General features: G+C 45.9%; 3 protein-coding genes across 3 annotated transcripts; all 3 read left to right on the top strand.

Annotated features, from left to right (window-relative positions):
* Positions 1-8,820: 8,820 nt before the first annotated feature.
* LOC125506293 (protein NRT1/ PTR FAMILY 5.7-like) lies at positions 8,821-11,269 on the top strand. The gene is made up of 2 exons (XM_048671144.2): positions 8,821-9,365; positions 9,454-11,269. The coding sequence occupies exons 1-2, from the start codon at positions 9,218-9,220 to the stop codon at positions 11,034-11,036; spliced, it is 1,731 nt and encodes a 576-aa protein (XP_048527101.2). The 5' UTR covers positions 8,821-9,217; the 3' UTR covers positions 11,037-11,269.
* Positions 11,270-15,249: 3,980 nt separating this feature from the next.
* LOC147973559 (MEIOTIC F-BOX protein MOF-like) lies at positions 15,250-16,575 on the top strand. Its single transcript, XM_087524720.1, has 3 exons — positions 15,250-16,029; positions 16,126-16,287; positions 16,369-16,575. The coding sequence occupies exons 1-3, from the start codon at positions 15,250-15,252 to the stop codon at positions 16,573-16,575; spliced, it is 1,149 nt and encodes a 382-aa protein (XP_087380846.1).
* A 4,257-nt stretch (positions 16,576-20,832) lies between these two features.
* Positions 20,833-21,743, top strand: LOC125506292 (NDR1/HIN1-like protein 1). Its single transcript, XM_048671143.2, has one exon. The coding sequence runs from the start codon at positions 20,965-20,967 to the stop codon at positions 21,607-21,609; it is 645 nt and encodes a 214-aa protein (XP_048527100.1). The 5' UTR covers positions 20,833-20,964; the 3' UTR covers positions 21,610-21,743.
* Positions 21,744-22,036: the final 293 nt, after the last annotated feature.

Here is a 22,036-nt window from a genome sequence, read left to right as displayed (position 1 = left end):
TTTGGTTGCATGACGCGGTTAGCCAATATGAATTTAATTCCGAAAATCTCTACTGTCAAAGGCTCCAAGTGCCAAGTATGTGTGCAAGCTAAGCAACCTCGCAAGTCCCATAAGACTGCAGAGGCAAGAGACTTGGCGCCACTTGAGCTTATACATTCTGATCTTTGTGAGATGAATGGCGTGTTGACAAAAGGTGGAAAGAGATACTTCATGACGTTGATTGATGACTCCACTAGATATTGTTATGTGTATCTTCTGAAATCAAAAGATGAGGCTTTGACTTTCTTTAAAAACTATAAAGCTGAGGCAGAGAACCAACTTGATCGAAAAATTAAACGACTTAGGTCCGATCGTGGTGGAGAGTATTTTTCCAATGAATTTGATCTGTTTTGTGCGGAACATGGTATAATCCATGAGAGGACACCTCCCTACTCACCCCAGTCAAATGGGGTAGCCGAAAGAAAGAACCGAACTCTAACTGATATGGTTAACACCATGTTAGACACTTCAGGTCTATCCAAGGAATGGTGGGGGGAGGCGCTAATGACTGCGTGTCATGTCCTAAACCGAGTTCCCACAAAGCATAAGACCATGACTCCATTTGAGGAATGGGAAAGGAAAAGGTTGAAACTCTCTTACCTACGTATTTGGGGTTGTTTGGCGAAAGTCAATATACCAATTCCCAAGAAGCGCAAGCTTGGACCAAAAACCGTGGATTATGTTCTTCTGGGCTATGCTTTTCATAGCATCGGCTATAGATTTTTGATAATAAAATCTGAGGTATCCGACATGCATGTTGGTACGATTATGGAATCAAATGATGCAACTTTCTTTGAGGACATATTTCCTATGAAGGATATGTCAAGTTCATCAAATCAGGAGATACCTACTCCATCTAGTGAGGAATTCACTGTAATTCCTGAACCCACCATTGCGATGGAACACGTTGAGAATCCTATTGAGGGTAACAATGGAACTCCTATGAGGAGTAAGAGACAGAGGACTGCAAAGTCTTTTGGTGATGATTTCATTGTGTACCTCGTGGATGACACACCCAGGACTATTTCAGAAGCCTATGCATCTCCTGATGCTGACTACTGAAAGGAAGTTGTACGTAGCGACATGGATTCCATCTTAGCTAACGGTACCTGGGAGATCACTGACCGTCCTTATGGGTGCAAACCTGTAGGATGTAAGTGGGTGTTCAAGAAGAAGCTTAGACCTGATGGTACGATTGAAAAGTACAAGGCACGGCTTGTGGCCAAGGGTTATACCCAGAAAGAAGGTTAAGACTTCTTTGATACTTACTCACCCGTGGCTAGACTGACCACAATTCAGGTGCTACTATCACTGGCTGCCTCACATGGTCTTCTCGTTCATCAAATGGACGTTAAGACGGCTTTCCTCAAGGGAGAGTTGAAGGAGGAAATTTACATGGATCAGCCAGATGGTTTTGTAGTACCTGGTCAAGAAGGAAAGGTGTGCAAGTTATTAAAGTCTTTGTATGGCCTTAAACAAGCTCCTAAGGAGTGGCATGAGAAGTTCGAAAGAACATTAACTGCTGCCGGCTTTGTAGTAAACGATGGTGACAAGTGCGTGTACTATCGCTATGGTGGGGGCGAAGGAGTTATTCTTTGTCTGTATGTCGACGACATATTGATCTTTGGAACCAAACTTGATTTAATCAAGGAGGTTAAGGATTTCTTATCTCGCTGTTTTGAGATGAAGGATCTAGGAGTAGCTGATGTTATCTTAAACATCAAGCTGTTGAGAGATGAGAATGGTGGGATCACACTGCTTCAGTCTCATTATGTGGAAAGGTCTTGAGTCGTTTTGGGTATAGCGACTCCACGCCTTCTCCAACTCCATATGATGCTAGTGTGTAGCTTCGAAAGAATCTACGAATTGCTAGAGATCAACTGAGGTATTCTCAGATTATTGGCTCGCTTATGTATTTGGCGAGTGCCACGAGGCCTGACATCTCTTTTGCTGTGAGCAAGCTGAGTCGGTTTGTGTCAAAACCGGGAGATGATCATTGGCATGCGCTTGAGAGAGTTATGCGCTATTTGAAAGGCACCGTGAGCTATGGGATTCACTACACCGGGTATCCAAGGGTATTGGAGGGTTATAGTGACTCAAACTGGATATCTGATGCTGATGAGATTAAGGCCACAAGTGGTTATGTTTTTACACTTGCTGGTGGCGCTGTTTTCTGGAAGTCTTGCAAGCAGACCATCTTAACGAGGTCAACTATGGAAGCAGAACTCACAGCATTAGACACTGCCACTGTTGAAGCAAAGTGGCTTCGTGAACTCTTGATGGACTTACCTATGGTTGAAAAACCAATACCCCCTATCCTGATGAACTGTGATAATCAAACTGTGATCGTCAAGATAAACAGTTCTAAGGACAATATGAAGTCCTCAAGGCATGTGAAGAGGAGACTAAAATCTGTCAGAAAATTGAGGAACTCCGGAGTTATTACATCGGATTATATCCAAACATCGAAAAACTTGGCAGATCCCTTCACAAAGGGTCTATCACGTAATGTGATAGATAATGCATCGATGGAGATGGGTTTGAAACCCACCGCATGAGTTGTCCATAGTGGTAAACCACTCTATGTGATCGGAGATCCCGTGAAGTAGAAGTGGGAGACAAGCTGTTGGTCAGCTGGGAGGAGAGTATCCCTATATTAATTATCCCACTCCATGAAGATGCAATACTCTCCTGATCTGCATGGCAGATACTTATCTTAATGTGTTCCAAGTGGCTTATTCGGGTAAGCAGAGATGTTGTCCTGCAGAACATCTTCTGAGGAACACACCTATATGGATTTGACTGTTAACGTCGTAGTCTGTGAGAATTGGGTGTTCTCTAATAAATTCATGAAAAGCCCTGGAGTATGACGTATACGCTCCACCCGCGGGGAAGCCTTGCGGCAGCCCAGTATCAGTCAAGAATTTGTGTGAAACTAGTTTCACAGAAAACTTGTAGTTCAAGGCATAGTCCACTATTCAAGTTGTGATCTAGTGTAGCATAAATTTCTAAGTGGAAGTTCAACTTCACAGTATCCACTAAGCATCGATATATAAAACAATGTTTTGGAACTAAATGATGAGATGTGCCAATGAGACTTTGTGGGGGATTGTTGGAATTTTGCTAGTAGGCCTTTGGCCCAAAGCCCAACTAAAATTCTGAAATTCTCTTGGCCCATTCATTCACACATGTGAGTGGAGTGAGTGAGGCTAAAGTTTAGTCCCACCCCGGAAGTTGAGAGAGAGTTGCACCTCTTTATAATGTGAGCTCTTCTACCACTTGTATGAGCATGAGAAGAGGAGACCTACACGTGCGCTCCTCCTCCTCGCTCGCCTCGCCACACCACGCCTCGTCACGACGCGCCGCGGGTTGCGGGATTGAGCCGAGCCGAGGACAGAGCTATGCACGTTGTCTATATTTTTGCTGCGTGGGAAAATTAATGAGTTATTAATTAATAATTAACGGACGCATTAATTACTGAACCGTTTCCGATTCTTTTGGATCGTGACGACTCGGACGTGGGGTTTACTCCCACGACCTACCCGGCCCGCACTATATAGTCAGGCAGACGTCTACCCTAGCCGCCGCCGCTTCGTATGGTTTCTCACCACCGTTCCAGATCATTGCGCCACCAAGCAAGTCTTCTCCATCCCTCCTTCCGGCGTGCACCGCGAGAAGGGATAGCAGGCCTCCGGAACCCCGCCTCTCGTGATCCTGTACGGGAGAGGGGAGATCAGGTTTTTGGGGAGCGCACTCGCGCGACTGCTGGCAGCGACGACTTCGCGGACGACGACTTCTTCCCCGACCTCGGCAACCTCGTCCTCGACGATATGGGCGACAACGTCAACGCCGACGGTGCTGCACCCGCTGCACCGTATGTGATTCTATCCTTCCTGTTCGAGATCGTGGTAGAATTCATGCTTCTAGTATGTGCCCTAGATGTGATATGTTCATCTGCTATGCTAGTTTGCATGATTAGTTTAATCTCTGCTGCTGTGGTCATGATTTATCTTCTGTTTATTCGGATTAAATCTCGTAGTAATTTGCTCATATTTCCAACAGGTCCCAACTTCAGCGATTAGCAGTTTGGGTTCAGTTCAAAAATCTCTATGCTTTAAAATTAGACTTTACTATTCAATTTTGTGCACAAATTTTATTGTGGTACTTGAGAGTGTACTGTCATCTTTTGAATACAAATTTGTGTGTGTAGCACTTCCTCATATACACATTGATTTTATATCGAACAAGCTTGTTGACACCGAAAAAACTTTCAAAAATCGAGGAATTCATATAGAATGTATAAACATAGTCGTTTAGGTTAGGGTTTTTTAGTCTTCGCAGGTGCAGCGCTCGAATGGATGGTGGTGCTTCTTCTTCGAGTTCATCTTCGGGCTCCGAGCCTCCGACCCTCCTCGAGTTTGTCCGTGTGGATGTAGTCGACGTAGCTCTGGTGTAGATTCCTGTTGTCTTTATGGGGCGATGAGGTTAGGGTTTCTCGTCATGTGGCGAGTTTTGGTGACGGGTGTTTCAAATCTATGCAAGGGTTCAACGGAGACGACTGCGACTCCAGGGTGCTGACCCTTAGGGGCATGTGCACGAAGACTTCCCGGCTGATATCGACAAGGTCAAGCCGGCTCTGGTAGGAAAACGGTGAAAACGGCGCATCGACGACTCGTTCTAGCAGCAGTAGTGGTCGTTCGATGGTCTCTTTTCAGAATCTCGACGTATTTTTTTATTTTCGGTGAACTTTAACAATAAATCTGATTTTTTTCACAAAAAAAAAGAAAAAGAAAATCTTCTTCCCCGGATACATTAGAAACTAACAAAAATATCCTTGCAAAAAAAACTAACCAAAATATGGGAACTTTTTCCAAAAAAGGAGCAGTAAATAATTTAACATAAAAAGTCAATTTTTCAGGAACTTTACAAATAAAATCTATCTCTATATTTACTACTCCTTCTGAATCATACTAATTGTCGCTTAAATGGTGTATCTAGCACTGAAATGTATCTAAATACATCCTTTTCAACGACATCGGTAGGAGTACTTAAAAAAGAAAGTAAGGTTTCATATTTCACTTCCCCACACCACCCCTTGGTTCAACAATCCACCCTTCATCATTTTTTATGATTTTCACCCCCTTCGTATGTTATAGCAATGTAAATTCACAGCCACACATATTTGGTAACCAAATAAATAGTACTTCCTCCGTTTCAGAACGTAGTGCGTATAGATTTTTTGAAAAGTCAAACTTTGTAAACTTTGACTAAGTTTATGAAGAAAACTATTTATATCTACAATATCATATATATATATATATATATATATATATATATATATATATATATATCTTACGGTGAATCTAATAATATATGTATGGCATTCTAGATGTAACTATTTTTCTTCACAAACTTGATCAAAAGTTTGTGATGTTTGACTTCTTAAAAAATCTACATGTACTACATTATGGAATGGAGAAGCAAAAGGTATATAAATTAATCTCTTATATTTGGTAACCTAATAAAGAAGATTAATCATGGGCATATACCTAGTTTATCAGTTAAAAATAGCTCAGAAATCTATACTTTATAACCAAATGTAATCTTATTTTATATATTTGCTTTCCATCAAGATTTTTTTGGTATGATATTCTTATTGTGTTAACCCTCGTGGCAATAAACGGGCACATACCTAGTGTGCATATTCTTATTGGAGGCCTCGCCATGACCATGTGTGGACAGGAATTGACCCTGACAGTGGGTCCAATGACTCACATGTCAGGGAGAGAGAGAGATTATGAGCGAGTTTTTTTTCCTAGTTAGGCACCACCTGTAAGTCACATGTGCATAGAGGGGCAAAAATGTCCGGCAAACATCAGGAAAATGGTCAAAGCACTTTGACCGGACGAAAAACGGTCAAAGCATTTCTATAAGGGCACCTAACGACAGAGTGGCAAATTTGAGTATGCAATGAAATTAGGGGCAAATCTGATTAGTGGGTTCAAGTTAGGGGCATAAATGTTAAAGTCTCTTAGTTTTATTTCTTTTTCTCTTTTTATTTTTAATTCTTTTCATGTTCTAATTCATGAGCGCTTATTAAAATTTGTGTACTTTAAAACATTATCTTATTTTAAAATTCTTCAAATTCACTAATATTGATTAAATTTGTAGATATTTTGAAAGTTCACGGTCATATAAAGTTTGTGCACATTTTTAAAGTTGAAAACTTTTTGTTTTGCTAACATTTTTTAAACCATGAATACATTTAAAATTCATGAACGTTTCTAAAATTCATGGTATTAAACATTGTTTAATTTTTGAAACCATGACATGGTATTTTTAAATTTCATTAAACATCATTTAATTTACCTAGCCTTCTCAAATAAAAAAAGAATTGTGATTTTTCTGAGTTCGTAGTCGGGTGAGCAGAAAAAAAAACTAAATGAGCAAGAGGAGTAGGGAGCCAAGCTAAGCGAGCAAGAGCTTCTTGTGCTAACCCATGTGAGCGTCACACTAGCAATTCTATGGGTTTAGCGTGAAATAAGAACTCCTAAGAGGCTCAAACAATCACCATCGGGCTTAAACCAAGGCCAATGTGTGCAAAGAATGCATGACCACACATCAAATAACTCCTCTCTTCTCTTGAAAAGAAAACTACAACAGCAACCCAACATGATATACGAACAAAAAAACACCCCCAATAAAAAATAAAATACAAAACCAACCCAGATAAGATCAAAACAAAATAACTAATCACAATAATCTATAGATTAAAAAAAGTTAATTTCACGAGTGAAGAACGGCGTGGCGAAGCGCGTGTAATCAACGATTACCCCCCTCAGGGGCTCTCACAAGGGTCACTTTTATGGTTTGGGAATGCGCCAAGTGGTGCATCCAACAACTACCACATGTCGCGTGTTGGGTGCTTCCTCCGGATTGTTATTTTCCGCACGCGTTTTTGGGTTTTAGATGCCTTTTGCCTTTTTTGATTTTTCCTAGGTTTTGGATAAAATTATTGAATTTTTTTCGAAGCGCATATGTGCTTCTTGGAAAAAATATTTCGCCCAGAAGCACAAATTTGCTACCACGAGAAGCAAAAAATTATTTCCGTGTAAGGTGCTTCTACTTGAAAAGGTAAAATCACAATGTGTGCTTCAAAAAGGTAAAAACCGCAGCCGCGCTTTTGGGCTCCGATTTTTCTTCCTTTTTTGGTATTCAGTTTTTTGTTATCGTTTTTTCAATTTTCAATTTTTGATTTTTTTTGTATTCTTTTTTTGGTTGTTTTCTTTTTTTATAAATTTTTTTTTGTCAAAACATACAAACATGGAATCTAGTTTCGAAGATTCCTACGCGAGAGGTCCAGCGGTGAAAACGGTTCGGTATTTAGACGCACGGTTCAAGAGATAAAACAAAAAACATATCTTCGGAAAAGAGGGAAAACTCACATGTTGCAACATGTGGCGCACATGCACACTTGTCAATACCTAAGAAGGTGAGATGACTTCTGCAAGAGGTGACCTTAACTAGTGATTTCGAGTAAATTAGTTTTGACGGGCTCGTTTTGGACCACGCAGGCCGGCCCGTGGCCCCCTAAGTCGGTTTGTGCTTTGGGCCGTCATACCGTCCTACAGGCCCATTGCAGATGAAGACCCAAGAAATATATGAAGCGGTGTGTATTTCTCAAAAAAAAATCTCAGAATTTTGTTTATGAAACGCTGTGCTATCTATCTAGCTCGTCAGAGATTGAAGCAAACCCCGGACCATGCACTCGCCCCGAACCGCCAACTGTACATATGCAGCCAGCCATCCATCTGAATCGCATCACACGCAGCTCCATCGACCACATCACATGACCAAGTGGATGGATGGAGCATCTGCAAAGAGGAGAGGACACACCGTTCATCGGACGGCCGACGGCGCTCGGAGGCGTCACTGCCACGCCCTCCACGCATCACCGGCCGTCCGATGCGGCGTCCGGGCCCGCCCGCAGAAGAAACGCATGCATGGAACACGTGCTTTTCGTGCCGCGCCGCGCATGCAAAAGTCAGAGCCAGCGCAATACTCCTGGTGTGTGCTGTACTGGCGTATTATACTCTACATTGATACTCCCTCCAAATAAATGAACGAATAATACGGTGGCTGGCGTGTGCTTGCAGTGCTGGTGCTAAATGAGAAGAGTGAATGTATATACATTACTGCTATATTTCTGGAATACATATACGTACGCTCCTACTCCTGCTGTCACATGCAAGTCAACACTGACGTTCCTCCTGGCAAAGCATGTCCGTTTCTTCCCCATTCAACGGACACCCGACGACTGGTGCAGGGTCAGCTGTCTCGGACGGGGATCCCTCGGACGGACTAGCCGCTAGCGTACACGCACCGCCTCGGAGTCCCAGTGCATCACACCTTCTGGAAAGCGCACAGTCAAAATTAATTTTCCAACATCAATGCCGTCAGATTTATCCAGATTTTGTTTATTTAGCGTGGGATTTCAGAACTTTCCACGAACCTGCAGGTGCATATCTAGATTTTAGTATGTTTTAATTAACTGCTATATCAATGTATTGCTACTCCTAGGTGCATAGAGAGGTTTGGCCATGATGGATGAGATGGGTTTGCCATCGTGCATTTTCGCCTTGCAACTGCCGTATTAATAACAGGTCAAAGTAACGCCAATGTGTAAAACGTGTGTAAATTACTCCGGGGCCGGAGCATTTACTTACTGCCTAATTTGCTGCGATTACACTTACTAGCTGCCAGTGCAGGTGTGAGACTTCTGCAAATAGACACACACAAAAAACCACGAAACGAAAAACAATCCTCCTCCAGCCGATTCGTTGGCCGTCCGTGGTCTCACAAAGAAGAGAACTTGAGGAGCAAGCCCTCCTTTCGCCGATTCGATCCACGCGTGCGCACACAGACACACACACACAGGCGATGGCGATGCTCCCTCCCTTTCGTCCCGCAGTTTCTGTTGCCTGCTTCGCTCGGGCCATGCCGCACTAGCGGCCGCGCTTCCTGTGCTACCCCACACGCGCGCGCGCGCCTATATAGCGCCACCTTTTCTTCCCAGCCTCACACCGCCAGCGACCACACACCAGTCGACTACGTGCTGGAATTAGAAAGAAAACCAGCCGGCCGCGATTCTGTCGTCTGGAAACGCATTGATTCGGCGATGACCAAGCACCTCCAGCACCTGGGTTTAAGCTTCCGCCATGGCGCCGAGGAGGAGCTGTGGGTGGACGACTCCTCCGTCGACCACCGCGGCCGCCCGCCCCTCCGCGCCGCCACCGGCTCCTGGAAGGCCGCCATGTTCATCATCCGTAAGTTCCTCTGTCAGATCTCTCTGTTCTGTTTCTGTCTCTGTCCGTTTGCTACTTTGGTTAATGGCAGCGTCTATTGTTTTGGCAGTGATCGAGTTCAGCGAGCGGCTGAGCTATTTCGGCATCGCCACCAGCCTCATGATCTACCTCACCAAGGTGCTGCACCAGGACATGAAGGTCGCCGCCGAGAACTCAAACTACTGGATGAGCGTCACCACGCTCATGCCGCTCCTCGGGGGATTCCTCGCCGACTCATACCTCGGCCGCTTCCGCACCGTCCTCTACTCCACCGTCGTCTACCTCCTTGGCCTCGTCCTGCTGGCCGTGGCGCAGCTGACGCCGGGTCTCAGGCCGGCCGGCGGCTCGGTGCCCCGGATCCACGAGACGCTCTTCTTCGTCGGGATCTACCTCGTGTCCGTCGGCACCGGCGGCCACAAGCCGGCGCTCGAGAGCTTCGGCGGTGACCAGTTCGACGACGGCCACACCGGGGAGCGGCTGCAGAAGATGTCTTATTTTAACTGGTGGAACTGCGCGCTCTGCTCCGGGGTCCTGCTCGGGGTCACCGTCGTCGTGTATGTCCAGGAGCGTGTCGGATGGGGCGCCGCCACGGTGCTGCTCGCTGCAGTCATGGGGTGCTCCCTCGTGGTGTACCTCGCGGGGTGGCGGACGTACCGGTACAGGGTGCCGCAGGGCAGCCCGCTCACGCCGATGCTGCGGGTCGTCGTGGCCGCCGTCAGGAAGCGGCGCCTTCGGCTGCCAACCGACGTCGGCGAGCTGCACGAGGAGGACGGCGGCAAGAAGAGGCTGCTCTGCCACACCGACCAGCTCCGGTGTCTCGACAAGGCGGCAATCGTGGAGCATGATGGCGAGGGGCGGCGCGGGGCGTGGCGGCTGGCCACGTTGACGCAGGTGGAGGAGACGAAGCTGGTGGTGTCGATGGTGCCCATCTGGGTGGCCACGCTCCCGTTCGGCATCACGACGGCGCAGGTGTCCACCTTCTTCGTCAAGCAGGGCAGCGTGATGGACCGGCGCATGGGCGCCCACTTCGTGCTCCCGCCGGCGTCCATCTTCGCGCTGGCCGCCGTCGCCATGATCGCCACCGTGGCGCTCTACGACAAGGTGCTGGAGCCGTGCCTGCGCCGCGTGACTGGGATGGAGCGCGGGCTCAGCGTCCTTCGTCGCATCGGCGTCGGCATGGCGCTGGCCGTGGTGGCCATGGCCGTGGCCGCGGTCGTCGAGCGTCGCCGGCTGCACTCCACCGCCACCATGTCGGTGTTCTGGCTGGTGCCGCAGTTCGCGCTGATGGGCGTGGCCGACGGGTTCGCGCTGGTGGGCCTGCAGGAGTACTTCTACGACCAGGTGCCCGACAGCATGCGCAGCCTGGGCATCGGGCTGTACCTGAGCGTGATCGGCGCCGGGAGCTTCCTGAGCAGCCTGGTGATCGCGGCGGCGGACCACGTGAGCTCGCACGGCGGGCGGCGGGACGGGTGGTTCGGCAAGGACCTGAGCCGGAGCAGGCTGGACCTCTTCTACTGGCTGCTGGCCGCCATCTCCGCCGTCAACCTGGGCTTCTACGTGCTCGTCGCCGCCCGGTACTCGTACAAGCAGACCGTCAAGGCCAAGAGGGTGAGCGCCAGCGACGTCGAGTGCGCCACCGCCGTCGCCGCATAGGCATAACCAATTAGTAGTACTAGGCAGGGAAGAATTTCGTTCGTTGGCTGAAATCTAGTACTAGCATCAAGGGATTATTAGGATTTGTGTTGTGCTTTGTGATCGATCGTTGTGTTACGTATTCATTCAAGTCGATGTCTGGTCTGGTCTGGTGTAGCTGTTGTGGAGTCTTGCAACAATGCAGGGGCTTCTACTGTACTAGTACCTGTTGATCATCATCTCTTTTTTCTTTTTTTTTTTGCGGGACTGTCGAACATCATCATCCAGGCGTAGAATGATTCTGTTTGCTCGTAATGCACCGCACAATCTCATGGCTTTAAACGTCAGCACAGGAGCATAAACCCCTGTGAATGTGGATGGAGCCATACTCCATGATTCCAGCACTCTGCTAGTTTTTTTAGGGAAAACATAGTTTTGGTTTTTTTAGCAACAACAACAAAGTTTTGAGTTTTTTTAGGGAACAACAAAGTTTTGGTAGTGCTCTGTTTTTTTTTAAGACAATCTCGCGAAACATTATTAACCCGTCACAATATTTACAGGGACGAAATGAAGATCTCCCGCCTGGCCTAACCAAACATGGCGACCAACCGCGAGGGAGAGAGAATGTTTTATTGTGAGCTTCATAGTTTGAGCTCTTAAATTCATGACCTATATTACATGACAAAAAACTGGACGAGCGGTCCGATATCTCACGAAGAACAGCTCCATAAGTAGCTAGCTTGCCATGATGCAGATCATCAACCACCACCTTGCAGTCAGAGGCAACCTGTATATGTCGTGCATATAGATCATCCGCTAAAGAGAGAGCTTCTCTTATAGCTAGGGCTTCAAGCATTTGAGGATCTGTAATGTGCTTGAAAACGATCGCCGAGGCCCCCAGAAAAGTGCCATGTTAGTCTCTACAGACCGCACCCACTGCACCATGCTTCCTCCTCACGGCCATTGCACCGTCGACATTGATCTTAACACAACCTTGGTTTAGCGGTACCCAGGTTGCACTCCGCATAGCTCTCCGTGGTACAGCTTGCATCTCCCTTTTGTTGACTATCTCCAACTCTGACAAAAATTTATTAACGAACGTAGATGTAGCGTGTGGAGACTGAAAGATATCTTCATAAATTGTCTTCCTCCGTGCAGCCCAAATTGCCCTGGTCATAAGTCAGCCCGAGCCCGCGAGCGGCAAGCTGTCGAGCAAACAGCCCGCAACGGAGCCAGTTGGGCTGGCCCACTACGGGGGTCGCGTGATTGCTTCGTTCGCTGCTGTTTTACTTCTTCCATGTTTTGGTTTTTCTCCTGGTTTTTTTTCTTTCGGTTTTGTTCTGGTTTTCCATTTTTCTGTTTTGGTTCCGTTTTTCCTTTTTGAGTTTTGTTCCGGTTTTATATTTTCCTGCTCCTTTTTGGTTATTTTTCCGTGTGTTATACAAAATGTTCACTGCGTATTATGAAAATGTTCATCATATATTACAAAAATGTTCACCATGTATTATGAAAGAGTTCATCGCGTATTGCAATAATGTTCACCAGGTATTACAAAAAAGTTCAATGTGTATTTCAAAAAATTTCACCGTATATTATGAAAAAGTTCACTGCATATTACAAAAATGTTCACCATATATTACAAAAAAAATTCATTGTGTATTTAAAATATGTTCAACATATATTAAAAATGTTCATTATATTAAAAAATGTTAACCGTATATTATAGAAAATATCCACTATATTCAAAAAGTTCAACAATTATGAAAACAAATTAGTGTATATTCTGAAAACTTCACCATATATTTAAAACGTTTATATATTAGGGATATATATATATATATATATATATAAAGGTGCAAAACGAGGAAAATTAAAATTTGAAAGAAAGTAATAAAAACAAAAAATGGCTCGCTACAGTACCTCTTAATGGGCCAGCTCATTTGCGACCGCCTTGTGCGTCAGCGCGTCAGTTTGACGCCCGTGGGCATCGAAAAGAGAGTCTCAACAAGAAGACGGACAACTTCAAATAAAATTAAGATGAACCAGAGGCCAATCACTTGTAAAACTCAAGGACATATGTCTAAAAAAAAACTCATAGACATCCATGTACAGCTTATGCAAAGATCATGGTTGTCTATGATCGTGGCAATGGAAAAGGGGAGCGGAATATTCCAATGTATCTCAATTTTGAGTTGAACTGAAATGACGCTTGCCTCCTTCTCTTTCTTCTCACCGGCGGAGGAGCTAGGCTTCCTCTTGTTCCACTCCTTGATGGTGTTGGTCTTTGGGCCGCTCCTGCTCCGACCCTGGCCGCGGATTCTATTGCCTCATGCCATCGCAGGTTTGGATGGGTAGGAGATGAAGGAAGAAGGTTGCATTCCTTTTCAATTTCAATTCAAGAGTTTCTATCTGTTTTCCACGCCCTTTTTTTGATACCTCGAAACATGAGAACATATTACTTGTCTTAGGAACACATACAAGAAAAAGGATTAGGGTAGCCCTCACATTAACTACTTCATTTTTATTTATGAATTTCATAGTATAGAAATGCATGTCCTACCAAGATAGATTTTAGAACTTGCTATCCTCTTGCCTAATAGACAAAGGTTGACCTTTGTAGAAAGACTGATTCATTCGGATCGGTATGAGGACCCAACTCCGTTGCATTGCCAGAATCCATGTTCCACATTTGATGCAGGTTGACCTCCGTGCTTCTCTCATGGTACAATCCAATTCTTGCTGAGCTCCCTTTCTCCTTGGTCCACAGAGAAAAAAATGTAGGACTAGTGCCGACAATTCATCATGGAAGAAAGAACTCAAAGAGCCGGAATCGGTAACTAATAGTACTACTAACTAATACTAATATATAGAAATATATATCTAGAAATAGAAACAAAGTAATATATAGATAATCGAAATTGAAAAGAGCTGTCTTTTCTGTATACTTTCCCTGTTCTATTGCTACCGCGGGTCTTATCCAAATGATCGAATCATATAGATATCCCTTCGACACAACATTAGGTTATTGAAAAGATCTCGGGCAACTCACCAAAGCGCGAAAGGTAGTCAGAAAATGGATTCCTATTTGAAGAGTGCCTAACGACATAGATAAGGTCACATTAACACATCAAATTTGGATTCAATTCGGGATTATTCTTAGGAAGTTTCGAGAAGAAGTTGGAAAGGAACAATATAGTTTCATACAGAGAAAAAGGTTTTCTATTGATGCAAAACGCTGTACCTAGAGGATAGGGATAAAGGAAGACGAAAAAATCAAAATGAAATAAATAAATAATAAGCCAAAAAATAAGTCAAAGATAGAAGAGCCCAGATTCCAAATAAAGAAATGGAAACTCGAAAAGGATCCTTGATTCTCAAAACAAATCTTTAGTAAACCAATAAATCAGATCAATCTATAGTATAGCAATAAATTCATGATCCATTCTCATGGTAAAATCCTAATACCGGCCAGACATCTTCAGTAACCAAATAAATAGCAATAATTCACGGTATGTAAACAAATAAATAGCTATTAATCTCTATTTTGTCAAGCAGTAAAAAATCTATGCGCCCCACTCCATGCAACAACGCACGAGCACATGCTTTTTTTTAGACAACACAGGCACATAATAAAGAAAGAAAAATGAGATAGAAAGGGCCGGCCCGTTAGTACATACAGCGTATTTGGTTGGGGGTAATTAGAGTTAGGGAATGGGAATTGAAGGGATACGAGACTTCAAATCTATTGTTTGGTTGGAGGCATCGGGAATTCAAGGGAATATGTATGGGACTTGAGACTTCAACTTCCACCGTTTTATTAACAGGGAAGGGGTGAGAGTTGGATGGAAATTGTTTTAGTGAGCCAATCTTAACCCTTCATCCTAACTTTGCTTGTCTAGTCTCATGTCAATTCCCACGAGCCAAAGGGAGTACAATTTCTTCTCATATTCTCACACATAATTCCTATCACACACCAAACACAGAATTGGAAATAAAATGACTCATCCCATGTCTAGTCTCAATACAACTCCCTCCTCTAAACTCTCATTTTCCTTCCCAAATATCGCCAAACACGTTGTCTAGGGTGCAGCCCACCACTAGGATGTCTCTCTCATCCGTCATTGTCCTCACTCCCGATCCCATCTTTCTCCATAGTCATGGCGGCGGCGCAGAGACACCCAGCAGATTAGTTGTCTCCCCGACCTACTGTGTGCAGCAATCCAGAACAACGGAAATGCTTGGGACCTCCGCCGCGCCGAAGCGTACACGCCATGCAGACGGCGGCGGCGGTGACGCAGGCGATGACCGGCTGAGCGCGCTGCCGGACGACCTCCTCTGCGTCATCCTGTCGCGCCTTAAGGCCCTGCAGACGGTGCGAACGTGCGTGTTGTCCACGAGGTGGAGGCACCTCTGGCGTGCCGTGCCGCGCCTCGACATCGACATCGACGAGCCGGAGTTTTATAGCTACTACAAACTCAACAACTTCACGACCAACCTTCTGCGCAGCCATGACTTCACGCTCCTGGAGGGCTTCCGGCTGCACGGGGGCAATAATGCTGTCGAGGACTGTTGGCTCTGCCGCGACATAGGTCGAGATGCATGGCCTTGCCGGCTCAGTTCGTTGCGTCTTTCCCGCCTGCAAGTGGAATTGGATGATCTCGCGAGCCACGTCTGCTCCATCTTGCCTGCTCGGGAAGATGTCTTGGCCACCGGCTGCAATGTCAAGATCGTCTCCTCCTCGCTGAAGAAATTGGTCGTCGATGGGCAGTACACGGCGTATGATGGTGAGATCTTTGCGTTGATTATAGAGGCTCCTGCTCTTGTTTCTCTCCGCCTTGGCAAGGAGCTCGATCACATTGTTGATCCGGATGAACCACATAACATGCCGTCCCTTGTTGATGCGTCGATTCATCTTTACTGGATTCGGAATGAAGAGGAAGAGAGGCACCAATTGGATATCCTCGGCGCGCTCTCTAATGTGACAACCTTGCACCTGTTGCATTTTGTGGTCACGGTATATCTTCTTCATACCCCCTTTTATTCAGTTTGCATCTCATTTATCAGAGGCCTTTTACAGAACAAACAAAATGACAGTCTATCTGGGTTTCAGCTGTTGCTCTATGAGATTCATGGGTATCTTCTAGTATTTAAGTTTGAGAACCTGAGAATCCTGTTCCTGGACGAGTGTCTTATTAGCGATGACTTCCTCGGGCTGCGTCAATACCTACACAACTCGCCTAACCTAGAGAAGCTCACCTTGCGACATTGCAAGGTGCTACTGCTACTTTTCTCATGAACTATTACCATAACTCAATATTTTCTGTAATGTTGATTGCTTTGTGTTGTTCAATAGGTCCCGGACTTCCATCGTACAAAGGAGGTGATGGAACGCCACCAGTCATATTCTAAGCACCTGGTTCATTTCGAGTGCAAGAACCTCAGGCTTAGTGAAATCATATACCGAGATGGTGATGCTTATGTCCATCTATTGGTCAAGCTTTTCGTGGGCATGTGGAGGAATCTACCAAGCAACAAGATCGAACTCACTCCCCGTAACTGAAAAAAAACATGTTTGAACTCGCTAAAAGTCAATTAGCGAAAACCGAATGGACATGCGCTATGTTGTCTTTTGGTTGCTGATTTCAGGAACCAGGTTGCATGTCTAAGCACATGTGTCATCATTTTTACCTTTTTAATAAATTCATGAGTCCTTGGATGGCGCGATGAGATTGTTTGGATTTCACCAACTCGTAACTTTTACTCCCTCCGTCCCAAAGCTAGTACAAACTTGAGTCACTTATTTTGGGACGGAGGGAGTATATACCACTACTACTATAGACTGGGTTCTTGGTTGAAGTGGAAGTGTCTTGTATCCCCTCGTCTATTTGGATTTTTTTTCATTTGGGATGACATTTTCTCACCTGTTGCTGATCGTGTGTGTCAGTGATGCCTCTAAGATTTTCTGCCGGTGAGATTGTTGTGCACCTACACAATTAGAACCTTTCATGCATTCACTCAATTATCCACCGTCTCCATTTACATTCATTGATTTGAAGTAGCAATGAACTTAACGAGAAGAGACAATCCGGGATTGCTCAATGACTACTATGAAAAGCTTCATCTCTGGCATTAATGACTACATTCAACATCCTACAATGCCACAAATCTACTGCCATGGAAAATGCATGTTGGCACAATCCGATACGTTCCGAGCCCCATCATCTACAACACTTGATGACAACACCTTCAAGAGGGAATTGCTACTCGACAGCCAACGTCGCCTGACCCAACCAAAAAGATAGAGCTCGTGAAGATGGATCCAGTGAGAGACAAGTCAAAGGAAGCAGTACTAATTATCAAAAGAGAATTGACAGGAAAGTAAATTGCCAAATCATGATCCATTTCTTCAATTATCAAATTAACCATGATACATACAGTGCATATGTTACTCTCCCTGTTTCTCTTCAACTTTGGATGCGCCAACTATGCCTACCTAGGAAGCAATCACACATGTATACATGCATTTGGACACCGTCACGCACCCAAACACTGAAACACAAAAGAAGTCTTCTTACAACATCAGAAGACTCGGCGGATCATGCCTAATAACCTTGGAGTTGCACTGGTGTGCTCGGCCAGCACGAGCTCCTGCCAAGAAGCCTCACATGCCACCTTACATCTAAACAAAGAGAAAACATACAGGACAACGCGGCATCCGATCGCCATTAGGAGTAAACAAGGAGGTTCATGCACTTGGCGCTGGCCGACGATGATAGGGCATACGAACCGCTAACGGCCTGCACGTCGATCCCTTTCAAAGATAGACCTATAGAACAAGGATATTTCCGTTTGGAGCAAGACAAGCTTTGTATGCCAAGTCAATGAATAGCCTCTTGATGCTCTTGCTGCGAGGAAACACACACGTACATATGCACATGAACGCACATTTGAGAAACAAGCAAACATGGTTTAGAAGCTTAGAACATCTCAAAGTCACATTTAAGACTAAATCTGAGAAGAAAAAGACGGGATGGACTAACATATGTGGGGGGCAATCTTCTTTTACTCAATTCGCAACTTTTCTTCTCAGATTTAGTCCATCCCGTCTGTCACCAGAACATGCGTCGCCTGCTGTCCACCGCCCCGATGACTGAGAAAATGAAACCGTCCACCATCCCCACAGCTCCGGCGACCCTCACCAGCACCGGAATCCCTTTTCCTGATGGTCTCGATTCACCGAAAATCTCTAACGACCTCCTCTATTACCGCTCCTCTGCCATGGCCGCTAGCGTCTTCCTCTGGCTTCCCCTTGATCTCCGCTGCTCTAGCTCTTCTGACATGGCAGCAATAGGAGGTGCCCTGCCTGGCCCGCACACATTTCGTCCAGAGCTTTGCTACATCTACAGGTAGACCTGGCCATGGGCTGCCCGGCCCGACCCGGCCCGAAAAAGCCCGACCCGGCCCGGCCCGACGCTGCTCCTGGGCCGGGCTTGGGCCTAGATTTTGAGCCCGGTGGCCTGGCCGGGCCGGGCACGGGTCTGTCATTTTTGCAGTTTTCTGAAGGGGCCCGGACTGAGGCCCGCCGGGCTTTTGCATGTTCGGGCCGGGCTTGGGCCCAAAAACTAGGCCTGATGGCCGGGCCGGGCCAGGCTCGGGCCCAGGTTTTTTGGCTCGGGCTTGGCTAGGCCCGGCCCGAAGCCCGGCCCGGCCCGAGGTTTGGCCAGGTATATCTATAGGCGATTTCTCACAGAAAGGGAGTTACGGACTGACATGACCCAGTTAAAATCAAGGGGTGGGGCCAGCTAAAATCAAGGAGGGATGAATTCATGGTGGAGAGGAGGACACATCTCCCCGTGAAACCAGCCTGTAGCACTCATACCGTAAGTGTAGGATTTTCGTTTCGTCCAACACCTCACCTCCTTTGCCATGGCCACCACGTCCCACTTTGGCTTTGGCTCTGACAAAAAAGACTCGATGCCTCTTCCTCCACCTCATAGAGCCCTCCGATCAGACCGCTCCTAATTCTTTGGACCCCGTTGCCTCGAAGCAGCGGACGGTAACCCCCCCCCCCCCCCCCCCGGGGGGGGGGGGGTGGACACACACACACATCACAATTAAAAAAACTAGAGCTACAAAAAACCTTGCTCACCAAACAACCATCAATTCAAATCAGGTACTTGCGTCGTTGACGTACCGAGTTATCTGGTGGATCTGAAAAACTATCTCGTGATCCATCAATCAAAACATAAAAGGCTCATCACACTATCTCCAGGATCACGGTAAAAAAAAACTATCCCCAGGATCAACATGAGTGTTTGACTTGGGTATACTTTTTTCCTATTTCAGGTATTTCACACGCCACAGAAAGGACGACGTACTAGTAGTTCACGGAGCTGGTTGGTTTTGAAAATTTGCATGTGTATAGGTTGTAGGCCTGTTTAGGCGCATAGCGGGGCGAGGGTTGTGGTGTGTGTGGCGTGTGTGTCGTGCATCTGATTGGGTTCTACAACTTTGTATCTGTATAATCCATATCCATACCTCCATACCTAATAATAAAGGAGCTATTGCTTCTGCCGGTACGTTACCGAAATTGCCCTTAAATTTGCAAAATATTACCCTCCGATGCCACTTATAAGTGATTTTATTTTTGAGAAAAACTTAAAAATGATAAAAAAAAACAGTTAACACAGGGGAATCCCGCCTCGATCGGCCCATGTTGTAGGAACCTTCTATACTGCGCTCAATGCGCTGGGAGAAGACACAACGCACCTATTTGGGCTAGCCCATGTCCAGGCGGCCTGGTTTTAAATTTTGTTTTTTGTTTTTCATTTTCGTTCTCCGTCTTCATTTTTTTATACTTTAAATAATTTGGGACTTCAAACAAGTTTCGAAAATTTAAAAAATGAAAAATTTTAAATAAATTTTTTAATAATTCATAAATGTTTGTGGATTCAGAAAATGTGCATGATTTTAAAAAAATGTATGCATATTTAAAAAAAAATAAAAATAAGTATTCGCGAAAGCAAAAAATGTTCATCATGTTTTTTAAAAGTTCGCCTATTAAACAATGTTAATGAAATAGAAAAACAATTCGCCAATTCAAAAAATGTTCGTGAATTAAAAATTATCCCAAAAATTCAAAAACTGTTTGTGACTTACAAAATAGTTCATTGATTCAAAAGAAGTTCGCTGATTCGAAAAATGATCATGCATTTCAAAAAATGTTCGTTAAAGAAAAAAATGTTTGTGAATTTCAAAAATTGTTCCACCAAACAATTTTGAAAAAAATGTTCGTCAAACCTAGAAATATTATCCTATTAAAGAAAAATGATTTAAAAAATGTTTACAAATAGTATAAAATGTTCATGATTTTAGAAAATATTCGAAAATCTGTAAAAAGGTTCACAGATTTGACAAATGCTCATGATTTCAGATATGTTCACGAGATTAAAAAATGTTCATGATTTTCAAAAGCTGTTCACGATTTCATGAAAAGGAGAGTGGTTGTGTATCTAGGTGATGTAGCAAAATGTGGTCATGGCCATTAGAGTTTATGATTTTTTTTCTTCCGTTGTAACGTACGGGCATTTTGCTAATTGGGGCTACAGTGCGTAAAAGGCTCACCAGCACATGGTCAAACAGAAAACACGAATCTCAAAGCGCATGCCGCAAGAACCCAACGGAGGTACGCGCCGGTCGAGTTGGCAGAAGAATCTTCTTCGGTTGAGACGTTGCTTTCCCTGTCCACCTCCCCCATCCCAAGATCCAACCCAGATGCACTGTAATCGTTGGCCACCATCTCCTACCTACCGTTGCTTGATTTCAAAGCGCCCGATCGCTCGCTCGCTCACTCACTCACTCACTGAAGGGAGCTACTCCACTCCACTAGCTAAGCCACACACCCACCCCACAGCCATACCAAGCACGGTACAGAGAGCGGAGCGGAGCCATGAGCAAGGACCGGCACGAGCACCACCTGCGGCGCTGCTGCGGCGGCCTCGCGGCGTGCCTCCTGTTCCTGGTCGTCGCCGTCGCCGTCACCGCGCTCGTCGTCTACCTCGTGCTCCGCCCCGCCAAGCCCTCCTTCTACCTGCAGGACCTGCAGCTCCGCTCCGTCAGCCTCGGGGACCCGTCCCTGTCCGCCACCGCGCAGGTCACGCTCGCCTCCCGCAACCCCAACGACCGCGTCGGCGTCCTCTACCGGCGCCTCGACGTCTTCGTCACCTACCGCGACGAGCCCGTGACGGTGCCGGTCTCGCTGCCGCCCGCGTACCAGGGCCACCGGGACGTCACCATCTGGTCCCCCGTGCTGTCCGGGGAGTCCGTGCCCGTGGCCGGGTTCGTCGCCGACGCCATGAAGCAGGACATCGCCGCCGGGTACGTGGCACTGCAGGTCAAGGTCGACGGCCGCGTCCGGTGGAAGGTCGGCAGCTGGGTCTCCGGCAGTTACCACCTCTTCGTCAGCTGTCCCGCCGTGCTCGCCGCCGGCCCTGGTGGCATGCCGACCGGGGGCGCTGGCCTCAACGGTACAGCCAGCCGCGCCGTCGCGTCGCTCAAGTTCACGCAGCCGACAGGGTGCACCGTCGGCACATGATGGAAATTACGTGCCATACGTGCCTACGTGGAAGAAATTACGTAGCTTTTGATTTTTCTGCTTATGTCTCATGTAACGGGAGAATAAAATGTACTAGTTCAAATTTTGGAATTAATTATTGCAACTTGTATTTCTTCGCCGTCGCATCACGATCTATGCATGGAACAACAACGGGCATATCTAAGTTCTTCTGAATGATTTAAAATCTGAGTGCGGCATAAAAGTGTAGTACGGAGTACTGTGTAGTTTTTCCACGAGGTCGACCTGGTCGACGATCGCACGTACGATCACACAACCGATAGATGGATGGACGATAGCTAGGGAGATCGTGGAGTTGATAGGGAACAACCACCCAACAACACATAACAAAAGTGGCAGGCAACAGGGCGGTCACGTCCTGGTCATTCTAGCCGCTCAATGCAACGTA

Source organism: Triticum urartu, chromosome 5A (assembly GCF_056163025.1).
Source record: "Triticum urartu cultivar PI428250 chromosome 5A, HENAU_Tu73, whole genome shotgun sequence".
Classification (NCBI taxonomy): Eukaryota; Viridiplantae; Streptophyta; class Magnoliopsida; order Poales; family Poaceae; genus Triticum; species Triticum urartu.
This window is presented reverse-complemented; position numbering and strand designations above follow the sequence as displayed.

Coding starts and splice junctions, on each gene's coding strand:
- LOC125506292 (XM_048671143.2), top strand. CDS start 20,965: ATGAGCAAGGACCGGCACGAGCACCACCTGCGGCGCTGCTGCGGCGGC.
- LOC147973559 (XM_087524720.1), top strand. CDS start 15,250: ATGCTTGGGACCTCCGCCGCGCCGAAGCGTACACGCCATGCAGACGGC. Junction 16,030..16,125: donor TGTTGCATTTTGTGGTCACG/GTATATCTTCTT, acceptor TCTGGGTTTCAG/CTGTTGCTCTATGAGATTCA. Junction 16,288..16,368: donor TCACCTTGCGACATTGCAAG/GTGCTACTGCTA, acceptor GTTGTTCAATAG/GTCCCGGACTTCCATCGTAC.
- LOC125506293 (XM_048671144.2), top strand. CDS start 9,218: ATGACCAAGCACCTCCAGCACCTGGGTTTAAGCTTCCGCCATGGCGCC. Junction 9,366..9,453: donor GGCCGCCATGTTCATCATCC/GTAAGTTCCTCT, acceptor TTGTTTTGGCAG/TGATCGAGTTCAGCGAGCGG.